A 14,388-nucleotide genomic window follows, 5' to 3' on the forward strand; every position below is an offset into this window, starting at 1 on the left:
TTTCAGGTAGTTTGCCTATTTCCTCTTCATTTATTTGGTCTTGTAGGTTTTTACCTTGCTCCTTTGTCTGTAACATATTTGTTTGTCATGTCTTTTTTTTTGATGGGTGGGGCTGTGTTCATGTCTTACTGGTCGTTTGGCCTAAGGCAAACAGAACTGGAGTTTGCAGGCAGTTGGGTAGAGCCGGGTCTTGGTGCCGAGATGAGGACCTCTGGGAGACCTCACTCCAATTAATATTCCCTGGTATCTGAGGTTCTCTGTTAGTCCAGCAGTTTGGACAGAGCTCTCTCACCACAGGAGCTCAGGCCTGCCCCCTCAGCCTGGGAATCAAGATCCTGCAAGCCACATGGTGCAGCAAAAAAAAAAAAAAAAGGAGCAGTACAATAACAAAGAATAAAAAATAAAGTAAAATTAGAAAAATAAAAAATTTTTAGAAAATATAAAGATATAAATGCAACAACAACAACAAGGTAAAACAGAACCATAGGGACTTCGCTGGTGGCCCAGTGGTTAAGACTCCATGCTCCCAATGCAGGGGGCCAGGGTTCGATTCCTCGTTGGAGAACTACATCCCACATGCATGCCACAACTTAACATGTTGCAACGAAGATCCAGTGTGCCACAACTAAGGCCCAGTGCAGCCAAAATAAACATGAAAAAAAAAAAAAACCACATAACCACACCTAAAAAAAAAAAAACGGCTGGAAAAGGTCTTGGCTGTGGGGGCGGGGCTTAGGTGTGGGCAGGGCCTAGGCTTAGGACCTGCAGGGCGGGAAAAGGCATCAGGGCCAGAGGGGGGCCTCAGAGTGAGGAGTTCGGAGGTTAGGCCCTGGGTGGGGGTGTCGGGGCGGGGCTTAGGCTCAGGGTGCCTCGGAGTGTAGAGGATCAGGCTCTGGACTTCAGCAGGCTCTCAGCTGATCCCCTCACTATAGTGGGACACTCCCGAGCGTGGGAACCCCTCCCCTCCCCCAGCCACCCCCCCCCCCAGGGCCACCAATCCCATCTGGCCTCCACTTTTCCTCTCCCCTCTCCCTCTCCCTCCCTCCCATGCCCTCAGGACTCACACAGCTGGAGGGGGCCTCAGAGGGCAGAGGATCAGGCCTGGGACCTCAGCAGACTCCCCAGAGCCCAAGTGGGCAGGGGAAACGTTGGCTGTGTTCACTCCAGTCCCCCAAGGGTCTCTTCCCCATCCCCGTTGCTCACCTCACCATGAGTGGACCGACTCCAGGCATGCGAGCACCTCCCCTCCCTCAGCCACCCCTCAGGGGCACTGGTTCCAAACTGCCTCCACCTCTCCCTACGCTCCCTCCCCACCCCCACATCCTACCCAGTTGCTCAGGAGTTCCTCCCATCTCCTTAGGTGTCTGTGGTCCCCTACCAGTGCCTGGTAGGTGCCCTACTTGTGAGGAGACACAAACTCCGCGTCCTCCTACTCCATGATCTTGACTCCATCCCATTGTATTTTCTTCATATCTATCTCCCTTCATCTCCAAGGACATTCCCTAGGTAGAATTCTGGACATCACTGAGGCCAAAATAACCATCAGGAAATTGTAATGGCTACACTTCATGCTTCAGTTTACACAGTTCATTTGATTCTTTATGTAATAGTTCCTGTCCAATTCCATTATTTAGGCTGTCTGCCCACACTGTAGCTGTGTCAAGGCATTCATTACCATGTATTAAGATGAATGTGAATAAATCAGTTATATACATGGATATTTGGTGAAATTTAGAGAATGATAAAGTAACTATGGGCAACAGCAATGTTCTAAGAGTTACTTTATCTAAAAATGAATAAATATAATGCATTAGGACATAAATACCCTCATTTGCACAAATAAATTTTTGCCTTTTTTAAATCGTCTCAATTGCAGATTCATCATACAGCATCATCAACTGAAATCAAACAGATGTGTATAATTTCCCAAAGAAATGTTGGCAACAATTTTTTAGTATGACTAAAGAGAGCACTTTAACAAAGAGAAATGTACAAAAATGATTCCATCATCCAACTGAAGATTAAAATTAATCAAAGCAAAATGGTGCCAATGTAAAGAAGACTACAATCATGACCAATCACAAAGACCACGAAAAGTACAGAATTCTCTCATTCTTCTCAGAAATGTCTTTAATTTGTGTATCTTATTCTTTAATTTTTAGTTGTTTCCAAATCTATTTCACTAGCCACCAACCTACACATTCCAGAAGCTGTTATGATTTTAACCACAGAAACTTCATTATAGTTTCTAAAATAAGGATGTATATATGTTCCCCTGTTAACATCTTCATTTTTCAAAAAGAACATATCCTTATTTTACTATATTTTCTAATTATAAAAGAAATAACCAACTAAAACTGCAAATCCATAAAGTATTGATAGAAGATGAAACCCATTGTACAAATGGCAGAGATTTTAAAAATTGGAGTGTACTCAGACTTATATATATATATATATATATATATACACACATATACACACATTCATTTCCCCTAATACCCTTAGTGTACCTAAAATTTGTTAAACACTTCCTTTCTTAATATTTTAATTTATTTCCAAGAAGGTATATAAAACTCAGTGAGTTTAGTAGCTTCATTATCTACATACATCAGAAGTCAGTTTTACATTGAGTAGTTTCAACCATTATTCTCATATGAAGCAAACAAATCAATAAAGCATATTTAAGTATGAAATTCAAACTTGACTATACAATTACTACTTTTCATTCTACTGAGATTAATCTCAGCAAAAGTTATTCACTTTCACTTTCATCTTTGCAAGTGTCCAAAAGGAGGATATAAGAATATACACATACCCCCAAAAAATTAACTCCAGTTTCTAGTAACTCCTAAAACCTAGTTCACCATATACCTATCTCAAAAACATTTTTCAGTTCTTTAAATTCCTCTATCAAACTCTCCTCATCCCCAAAACCAAAGTTAAGTATCACTAATAAAACAGGATTCTATCTTCATAACTAATATAATGGCTCTTAGTTTTCAATATCTAACATCACCCTTGCAGAAATCTTTGATGTGGCAATGATCTGTGATGCACTGTTCTTAATAGAAGTTTTCAAAAGCAATAATACCATGGCTTTACTTACGAGAGGTTTTGGAAGCAAGAAGAGTAACTCGGGAACCTCCTAAGAAGCGAAAACCCATTACATTCACCTGATCATCTTCTGACTGATTGGCAAAGCCTACAAAAAAAATTAAAAATCACCTTACATAATCAGAAGGCAAAACACTTAATGTTTAAAATAGGAAGCTTAGTCGACAATGAGTATTTTTTATGTCACTAGTCATGTTTAAGGTCCGTGTGTAGACTACAATATATTAACTAATCTCCACAGTTGCTTCCAAATGCTAAAATTACTGCCTCAGAAGAACATGCTGAAATCACTTAATTTTCTTTCTTCTACTAGTTCATTCTAGGTCTGAGGCAGGAAATGTACAAGATGAACTTAGAATGCCTGTCACACCAGAAAGCAAGGAAACTATCAGTGACCAGCAGACTTGTATGAAAAGGACGTAAGAGCCAACTTAAAGAGACTACCACTGGCCAGAGATGAAAATACTTGAGTATCAAAATAATAATAACTTCGATGAAGTAAAATACATCAAATATATTTAAAGGCATGGGTTCATATTGACACTAAAAATAAAACAAAAAACCCAAATGCTCACTATTGAAGGATCCTAAAGAATCAACTCATTATTTTAAAAATCAATAATAAAGACAAAGAACCAAGCGTTTATCCTGATGATCCTACCAAATTGTACCACATAAACAGTGGTAAATAAGGGAAACATTCTCTGTGTGGAAATATTCCAGCTAAAAATTGTAGAAAGCTTGAAAGAATAGAATACCACCATTTTTCAACTTCCAATGAATTAATGGATCTTAGCATTGACTATCAATAGCTGTTACAATCACAAAAAAGGAGACAAACAGATATAATGTACCCACTGCTTAAAGTATATACCACTATTCTTGCAGTACTATGGCCAAAATAATCAATCCTAACTCTATTAGCACTAGATGCAACTATCAATTTATAGGGAACAAGACAGAGAAAATATTAAACAAAATCACAGGGATGTAATCAGCAAAATTCAGAGTATGGGAAACTCACAGGAAAAATAATTTGTACTCTTTAACAAATAAACTGCAAATTAAAAAGAGCCATGGGGGGCTTCCCTGGTGGCGCAGTGGTTGAGAGTCCGCCTGCCGATGCAGGGGACGCGGGTTCGTGCCCCGGTCCGGGAGGATCCCACATGCCGCGGAGCGGCTGGGCCCGTGACCCATGGCCGCTGGGCCTGCGCGTCCGGAGCCTGTGCTCCGCAACGGGAGAGGCCGCAACAGTGAGAGGCCCGCGTACCACAAAAAAAAAAAAAAAAAAGAGCCATGGGGGCCTCCCTGGTGGCACAGTGGTTGAGAGTCCGCCTGCCGATGCAGGGGACGTGGGTTTGTGCCCCGGTCCAGGAGGATCCCACATGCCGTGCAGCGGCTGGGCCCGTGAGCCGTGGCCACTGGGCCTGCGCGTCTGGAGCCTGTGCTCCGCAGCAGGAGAGGCCACAATAGTGAGAGGCCTACATACCGCAAAAAAAAAAAAAAAAAGAGACAGCCTATAGAAGAGGAGATATAAAAAAAAATTCATATCAAAAAATTACAAGTGAAACATACTTGACTGCTGACTCAAAAAAAAAAAAAAAACAAATAAAAATTATAACACTGGAGACTTTCACTCTGTGCCCAGATGGAAAAACTGGGGCCAAATTTACCCTCCCATCTCAAAAAACTAAAAAAATGGAATAAAATATATGAACCATTTTTTAAGACATTGGAAATTAGCAAATGAACAATAGGGATCTCTGACAAAAAAGAAACAAAGTGAGCCCTATGTTTGCACCAGCTAACCACCTAGAGAAATTTCGAAGCCACAAAACGGGAGGGGAGCCCAGGAGCAACCCAGCATTCTCCCCGAGTTCAAGAGATAGAGTTGGGAATCTGGGAAGGCCAAAGCGGCAAACGTTCTCAAGGCAGAGAGCATATAGAGCAACAGAGAAAGAACTCCAGAGATCTGCAGAGTCCCATTTGAGTACTCAGTAGAATACTAATGGATGCATGCCTATGAGGAAACTACCTGAGGTTGGGGAGGAAAAAAAAAAAAAAAACAGTCAAAAAGATTACAGGAAATAATCCACAAGCCCAGACAGGGCCAGAGATAATCCTTGTTCTCACTGGCCATAATAGAGACCATCAAAATTCACTAGGTATCAGGTAGAACACATGGAAGAGTTTGGTTTCAGTAGCAGGTAAAGTTCACACTAGAATAAATGTTGCTCCCATCCCACCTAACAAAGCTTCAAAACAACACTAAAAAGGATCAAACTTTTTCAAGTAACTAAAATGTGTCCCAGAAAAAAAAAACCCTCAAGAATATTTAGAGGAAAATTAAAATACTCAACACACAATTCGATAAAATTCAGGAATTCTACCCTTCAGTCAAAAATTACAGGACACAGAAAGAGAAAAGAAATTACAACCATTAACAAGGAGAAAAATCAATCAAAACTAACTCAGAAATGACACAGACAATAGAATTAGTAGACAAAGGCATTAAAACAATTATTATATTATTATAAATATTCAAAGGAGCTATATTAAATAAAGACATGGAAAAACTTTTTTAAAAAGAGAAAGACCCAAATCAAACCTTGAGAGATGACAATTACAATGTCTGAGATAAAAAAAAATACACTGGGTGGGATTATGAACACATTACACACTGAAAAAAGAAATAACTTGAATGTATAGCAGTAGAAACTACCCCCAAAAAAAGCACAAAGAGAAAAAAGATTGAAAAAACAAAAACAGCATCATTGAGCTCTGGGACAACCCCAAGTGAGAAATATACATATAATTTGAGTCCTTAAAATAAAGATGAATAAAGGAGTGGAGACAGAAAAAAATATTTGAAAAAATAATAGCCAAAATATTTCCAAATTGGATAAAAATTATAACCCATAGATAAAAATATCTTAACAGAGGAAGACCTTCAAGATGGCAGAGGAGTAAGACGTGGAGATCACCTTCCTCCCCACAAATACATCAGAAATACACCCACATGTGGAACAACTCCTACAGAACACCTACTGAATGCTGGCAGAAGACCTCAGACTTCCCAAAAGGCAAGGAACTCCCCACATACCTGGGTAGGGAAAAAGAAGAAACAGAGACAAAAGAATAGGGACGGGACCTGCACCTCTGGGAGGGAGCTGTGAAGGAGGAAACGTTTCCACACACTAGGTAGCCCCTTCGCTGATGGAGACCGGAGGTGGCAGGGGGAAGCTTTGGAGCCAGGGAGGAGAATGCAGCAACAGGAGTGCAGAGGGCAAAGCAGAGAGATTCCCAACAGAGGATCAGTGCCCACCAGCACTCACCAGCCCAAGAGGCTTGTGTGCTCACCTGCTGGCCGGGACAGGTGGGGGCTGGGAGCTGAGGCTCCGGCTTCTTCGGAGGTCAGATCCCAGGGAGAGGACTGGGGTTGGCTGTGTGAACACAGCCTGAAGGGGGATAGTGCGCCACACCTAGCCAGGAGGGAGTCCAGGAAAAAGTATGGACCTGCCTAAAATGCAAGAGACCACTGTTTCAGGGTATGCGAGGAGAGGGGATTCATAGCACCACCTAAACGAGCTCCGGTGATGGGGCAGAAGCTGCAGCTATCAGTGTGGACCCCAGAGACCGGCATGAAACACTAAGAGTGCTAATGCAGCCACCAAGAAGCCTGTGTACAAGCACAGGTCACTATCTACACCTCCCCTCCTGGGAGCCTGTGCAGCCCACCACTGCCAGGCTCCGATGATTCAGGGACAACTTCCCCGGGAGAACACATGGTGTGCCTCAGGCTGGTGCAACGTCATGCCAGCCTCTGCCAGCACAGGCTCACCAAGCATTCCGTATCCTTCCCTATCCCTGACCTGAGTGAGCCAGAGCCCCCTAATCAGCTGCTACTTCAACCCCGTCCTGTCTGAGGGAGGAACAGACCCCCTCAGGTGACCAACACACAGAGGCAGGGCCAAATCCAAAGCAGAACCCCAGGAGCTGTACGAACGAAGAAGAGAAAGGGAAATCTCTCCCAGCAGCCTCAGAAGCAAAAGCTAAGAGAATTCAGCACCACCAAACCAGCTTTACAACAAACGCTAAAGGAACTTCTCTAGGCAAGAAGCACAAGAGAAGGAAAAGACCTATAATAACAAATCCAAAACAATTAAGAAAATGGTAATAGGAAAAAACATATTGATAATTACCTTAAATGTAAATGGATTAAATACTCCAATCAAAAGACATAGACTGGCTGAATGGATACAAAAACAAGACCCATATATATGCTGTCTACAAGAGACCCTCTTCAGACCTAGGGACATATACAGACTGAAAGTGAGGGGATGGAAAAAGATATTCCATGCAAATGGAAATCAAAAGAAAGCTGGAGTAGCAATACTCATATCATATCAGACAAAAGAGACTTTAAAATAAAGACTATTACAAGAGACAAAGAAGGCCACTACCTAATGATCAAGGGATAATCCAAGAAGAAGATATAACAATTGTAAATATTTATGCACCCAACATAGGAGCACCTCAACACATAAGGCAAAAGCTAACAGCCATAAAAGGGGAAATTGACAGTAACACAATCACTGTAGGGGATTTTAACACCCCACTTTCACAAATGGACAGATCACCCAAAATGAAAATAAATAAGGAAACACAACCTTTAAATAATACATTAAATATGATGGGATTCATTGATATTTATAGCACATTCCATCCAAAAACAACAGAATACACTTCCTTCTCAAGTGCGAACAGAATATTCTTCAGATAGATCGTATCTTGGGTCACAAATCAAGCCTTGGTAAATTTAAGAAAATTGAAATCACATCAAGTATCTTTTCTGACCACAACACTATGAGACTAGATATCAATTACAGGAAAAAAAATCCATAAAAAATACAAAAACGTGGTGGCTAAACAATACACTACTTAATAATGAAGTGATCACTGAAGAAATTAAACAGGAAATCAAAAAATACCTAGAAGCAAATGACAATGAAAACACGATGACCCAAAATCTATGGGATGCAACAAAAGCAGTTCTAAGAGGGAAGTTTAGAGCAATACAATCCTACCCCAAGAAACAAGAATCATCTCAAATCAACAACCTAACCTTACACCTAAAGCAATTAGAGAAACAACAAAAAACACACCAAGTTAGCAGAAGGAAAGAAATCATAAAGATCAGATCAGAAATAAATGAAAAACAAATGAAGGAAATGATAGCAAAGGTCAATAAAACTAAAAGCTGGTTCTTTGAGAAGATAAACAAAATTGATAAGCCATTAGCCAGACTCATCAAGAAAATAAGGGAGAAGACTCAAATCAATAGAATTAGAAATGAAAAAGGAGAAGTAACAGCTGACACTGCAGAAATACAAAGGATCATGAGAGCTTACTAAGAGCAACTATATGCCAATAAAATGGACAACCTGGAAGAAACAGACAAATTCTTAGAAAAGCATAACCGTCCAAGACTGAACTAGGTAGAAATAGAAAATATAAACAGACCAATCACAAGCACTGAAATTGAAACTGTGATTAAAAATATTCCGACAAACAAAAGCCCAGAACCAGATGGCCTCACAGACGAATTCTATCAAACATTTAGAGAAGAGTTAACACCTATCCATCTCAAACTCTTCCAAAACATAGCAGAGGGAGAATCACTCCCAAACTCATTCTATGAAACCACCATCACCCTGATACCAAAACCAGAAAAAGATGTCACAAAGAAAGAAAATTACAGGCCAATACACTGATGAACATAGATGCAAAAATTCTCAACAAAATACTAGCAAACAGAATCCAACAGCACATTAAAAGCATCATACACCATGATGAATTGGGGTTTATCCCAGGAATGCAAGGATTCTTCAATATACACAAATCAATCTATGTGATGCACCATACGAACAAATTGGAGGAAAAAAACTGTATGATCATCTCTATAGATGCAGAAAAAGCTTTTGACAAAATTCAACACCGATTTATGATAAAAACTCTCCAGAAAGTAGGCATAGAGGGAACTTACCTCAACATAATAAAGGCCATATATGACAAACCAACAGCCAACATCATTCTCAATGGTGAAAAACTGAACCCATTTCCACTAAGATCAGGAACAAGACAGGGTTCCCCACTCTCACCACTATTATTAAACACACTTTTGGAAGTTTTAGCCCAGCAATTAGAGAGGAAAAAGAAATAAAAGGAATCCAAATCGGAAAAGAAGAAGTAAGACTGTCACTGTTTGCAGATGACATGACACTATACATAGAGAATCCTAAAGAAAACTACTAGAGCTAATCAATGAATCTGGTAAAGTAGCAGGATATAAAATTAATGCACAGAAATCTCTTGCATTCCTATACATTAATGATGAAAAATCTGAAAGAGAAATGAAGGAAGCACTCCCATTTACCACTGCAACATAAAGAATAAAACACCTAGGAATAAACCTACCTAAGGAGACAAAAGACCTGTATGCAGAAAACTCTAAGACACTGATGAAAGAAATTAAAGATGATACAAACAGATGGAGAGATAAACTATGTTCTTGGATTGGAAGAATCAACATTGAGAAAATGACTACACTACCCAAAGGAATCTACAGATTCAATGCAATCCCTATCAAACTACCAATGCCATTACTCACAGAACTTGAACAAAAAAGTTCACAATTTGTATGGAAACACAAAAGAGCCCAAATAACCAAAGCAATCTTAAGAAAGAAAAACGGAGCTGGAGGAATCAGGTTCCCTGACTTCAGACTATACTACAAAGCTACAGTAATCAAGACAGTATGGTACTGTACAAAATCCGAAATATAGATCAATGGACAGAATAGAAAGCCCAGAGATAAACCCACGCACATATAGTCACCTTATTTTTGATAAAGGAGGCAAGAATATACAATGGAGAAAAGACAGCCTCATCAATAAGTGGTGCTGGGAAAACTGGACGGCTACATTTAAAAGAATGAAATTAGAACACTCCCAAACACTATACACAAAAATAAACTCAAAATGGATTAAAGACCCAAATGTAAGGCCAGACACTATAAAACTATTAGAGGAAAACATAGGCAGAACACTCTATGACATCAATCACAGCAAGATCCTTTTTGACCCACCTCCTAGAGGAATGGAAATAAAAACAAAAATACACAAATGGGACCTAATGAAAGTTAAAAGGTTTCCCGCAGCAAAGGAAACCATAAACAGGATGAAAAGACAACCCTCAGATTGGGAGAAAATATTTGCAAATGAAGCAACTGACAAAGGATTAATCTCCAAAATTTACAAGCAGCTCATATCGCTCAATATCAAAAAAATAAACAACCCAATCCAAAAATGGGCAGAAGACCTAAATAGACATTTCTCCATGGAAGATATACAGATTGCCAACAAACACATGAAAGATTGCTCAACATCATTAATCACTGGAGCAATGCAAGTCAAAACTACAAAGAGGTATCACCTCACACCAGTCAGAATGGCCATCACCAAAATGTCTACAAACAATAAATGCTGGAGAGGGTGTAGAGAAAAGGGAACCAACCATCTTGCACTGTTGTTGGGAATGTAAATTGATACACCCACTATGGAGAACAGTATGAAGTTTCCTTAAAAAACTAAAAAATAGAACTACTATACCACCCAGCAATCCCATTCCTGGGCATATACCCTGAGAAAACCATAATTCAAAGAGTCATGTACCACAATGTTCATTGCAGCTCTATTTACAATAGCTAGGACATGGAAGCAACCTAAGTGTCCATCAACAGATGAATGGATAAAGAAGATGTGGCACATATATACAATGGAATATTACTCAGCCATAAAAAGAAATGAAATTGAGTTATTTGTAGTGAGGTGGATGTAGAGTCTGTCATACAGGATTAAGTAAGTCAGAAAGAGAAAAACTAATATCATATGCTAACACACATATATGGAATTAAAAAAAAAAAGGTTCTGAAGAACCTATGGGCAGGAAAGGAATAAAGAAGCAGATGTAGAGAATGGACTTCAGGACACAGGGAGGAGGAAGGGTAAGCTGGAATGAAGTGAGAGAGTGGGATGGACTTATATATACTACCAAATACATAGCTAGTGGGAAGCCGTTGCATAGCACAGAGAGATAAGCTCGGTGCTACAGGGGTGGGATAGGGAGGGTGGGAGGGAGACACAAGAGGCAGGAGACATGGTGATATATGTATATGTATAGCTGATTCACTTTGTTATAAAGCAGAAGCTGGCACACCATTGTAAAGCAAGTATACTCCAATAAAGATGTTAAAATATATATCTTAACAAACACCAAGCACAAGCAAAATAAAAATACAACAAAACCAAAAAAACTATACCAAGGTACAACAAAGATGAATTTCTTAAAGGAAGAAATCTTAAAAACAGCCTGAGAGAAAAGACATATTACATATAGAGGTACAGCTTATGTCTTAATGCGATGCCAGAAAACAAGGGAGTAATATCTTTACAATATTGAAAGAAAAACATTGTCAACCTACAATCTTTACCTAGTGAAAATCACTTTCAAGAAAATGGTGAAAAAATACATTTTCAGACCTACAAAAGCTGAAAAAATTCATCAGTAGTATTTCTCCAGTAAAAGAAATGTTAACAAAGTACTTCAAGAAAAAGGAAAATGATACCAGATGGAACCTGGTTCTACACAAAGGAATGAAGAGCAGTGGAAAAGGTAACTCCATGAGTAAATATATAAGATCATTGTCTTAATAATTAATATCTCTTAAAAGGAGAATCACTGTACATGTATAACTGAATTATTCTGCTGTACACCTGAAACTAACAGAACATTGTTAATCAACTATACTCCAATATAAAAAAATTCTAAAAAAGATAATCACTGTTAAAAGCAAAATTCATAACAATGTATTACAAGGTTTATAATATATGTAGATATAAAACAACAATAGCACAAAGGCTGGGAAGGGAGAAATGGAAGTATACTATTGTACGAGTCTTATAGTATGTTTGAGGCATTATACTATCACCTAAAGATAGACTGTGATAAGTTAAAGATGTATACAGTGTTATGCATCTGTGCATTTTTGACAGGGAAATATTGCTTCCAAAGGGGCAAAAATCAGTTTATAGGGTTCATCCATTGTAAAGCAATTACACTCCAATAAAGACGTTAAAAAAAATTTTATAGGGTTCAGAAAAATCTTACTCATTTTATCTATAAAAACAGATATTCATATAGAATATGAACAGATATACAGGATTATCTGTGGTACTAAAACTGTGTGGAGGGGCTGATTAAGAAAAAGATTCTAAAAAGTCTTGTGGAGAAAATAATAAAAGAAAGGTTGAGAAACACTGCCATAAACTTCAAAGAAGCAACTAAATTAACACTAGGTGGTATAGTGAGTAAGACAACAAAGGAGATAAAATGGAATCATAAAACATACTCAATTCAAAAGAATGCAGGAGGGGACTTCCCTGGCGGTCCAGTGGTTGACTTCGCCTTCCTAGGGGCAAGACGGGAATAAAGATGCAGACCTACTAGAGAATGGACTGGAGGATATGGGGAGGGGGAAGGGTACGCTGGGATAAAGTGAGAGAGTGTCATGGACATATATACACTACCAAACGTAAAATAGATAGCTAGTGGGAAGCAGCCACATAGCACAGGGAGATCAGCTCAGTGCTTTGTGACCACCTAGAGGGGTGGGACAGGGAGGGTGGGAGGGAGGGAGATGAAAGAGGGAAGAAATATGGGGACATATGTATATGTATAACTCATTCATTTGTTATAAAGCAGAAACTAACACACCATTGTAAAGCAATTATACTCAAATAAAGATGTTTAAAAAAAAAAGACTTCGCCTTCCAATGAAGGGGGTGCGGGTTTGATCCCTGGTCGGGGAGCTAAGATCCCACAAGCCTCGTGACCAATAAACCAAAACATAAAAAAAAAACAGAAGCAATATTGTAACAAATTCAATAAAGACTTTTAAAATGGTCCACATCAAAAAAAAATCTTTAAAAAAAAAAGAATGCAGGGCTTCCCTGGTGGCGCAGTGGTTGGGAGTCCGCCTGTCGATGCAGGGGACGCGGGTTCGTGCCCCGGTCCGGGAGGATCCCACATGCTGCGGAGCGGCTGGGCCCGTGAGCCATGGCCGCTGAGCCTGCGCGTCCGGAGCCTGTGCTCCGCGGCGGGAGAGGTCACAGCAGTGAGAGGCCCACGTACCGCAAAAAAAAAAAAAAAAAAAAAAAGAATGCAGAAAAAAAAAAACCGATGAGGCAAATAGAAAACAAAGAGCAAGATGGTAGATTTAAAGCCAACCATATCAATAATCACATTAAAAATAAATGGTCTAGGGACTTCCCTGGTGGCACAGTGGTTAAGAGTCCGCCTGCCAATGCAGGGGACACGGGTTCGAGCCCTGGTCTGGGAAGATCGCACATGCCACGGAGCAACTAAGCCCATGAGCCACAACTACCGAGCCTGTGCGCTAGAGCCTGAGAGCCACAACTACTGAGCCCACGTGCCACAGCTACTGAAGCCCGTGTGTCTAGAGCCCATGCTCCACAACAAGAGACGCCACCACAATGAGAAGCTCGCACACTGCAATGAAGAGTAGCCCCCGCTTGCCACAACTAGAGAAAGCCCGTGCACAGCAATGAAGACCCAATGCAGCCAAAAATAAGTAAATAAATTTATATTAAAAAAAAGGTCTAAACACCCCAATTAAAAGACAGATAATATTGTATTGCATTAAAAAAGCCAAGACTCAACTGTATGCTACCTATAAGAAAGCTACTTTAAATATAAAGATGTAAACATCTTAAAAGTAAAAAAAGGAAATATACATATATATCACTGTAACACTAGGCAAAAGAAAGTTGGAATAGCTACATTAATATCATAAAAGTAGATTTTAGAGCAAAGAATATTAAGATAGACCGAGACTATTTCATAATAATCAAGAGAACATTATACACCTAAACTTTCATGTGCCTAAAACAGAGCTTTAAAATGTATGAAGCAAAAACTTCAGATCTGCAAAAAAAAGAAAAGAAATAGACAAATTATAGTTGAAGACTTCAACAAACTACTCTCAATAATTGACACATGTAGACAGAAAATCAGTAAGGATATAGAAGATTAAAAACATTATCAGAAAACTTGCCTTAACTGACATTTACATAAGATCCCACCCTACAACAGAAGAAAATCCATTATTTTCCAATGCATGTGGAACATTTATAA

General features: G+C 39.4%; 1 protein-coding gene across 1 annotated transcript in view; it reads right to left on the bottom strand.

Moving 5' to 3' along the window:
• Positions 1 to 14,388, bottom strand: part of BBS9 (Bardet-Biedl syndrome 9) — a 454,814-nt gene that overhangs the window by 237,548 nt on the left and 202,878 nt on the right. The window contains 1 exon segment of the mRNA XM_032643444.1: positions 3,107 to 3,202. Within this exon segment, the coding sequence (XP_032499335.1) occupies positions 3,107 to 3,202 (96 nt within the window).

The sequence above is a fragment of the Phocoena sinus genome, chromosome 9 (assembly GCF_008692025.1).
Source record: "Phocoena sinus isolate mPhoSin1 chromosome 9, mPhoSin1.pri, whole genome shotgun sequence".
Taxonomy (NCBI): Eukaryota; Metazoa; Chordata; class Mammalia; order Artiodactyla; family Phocoenidae; genus Phocoena; species Phocoena sinus.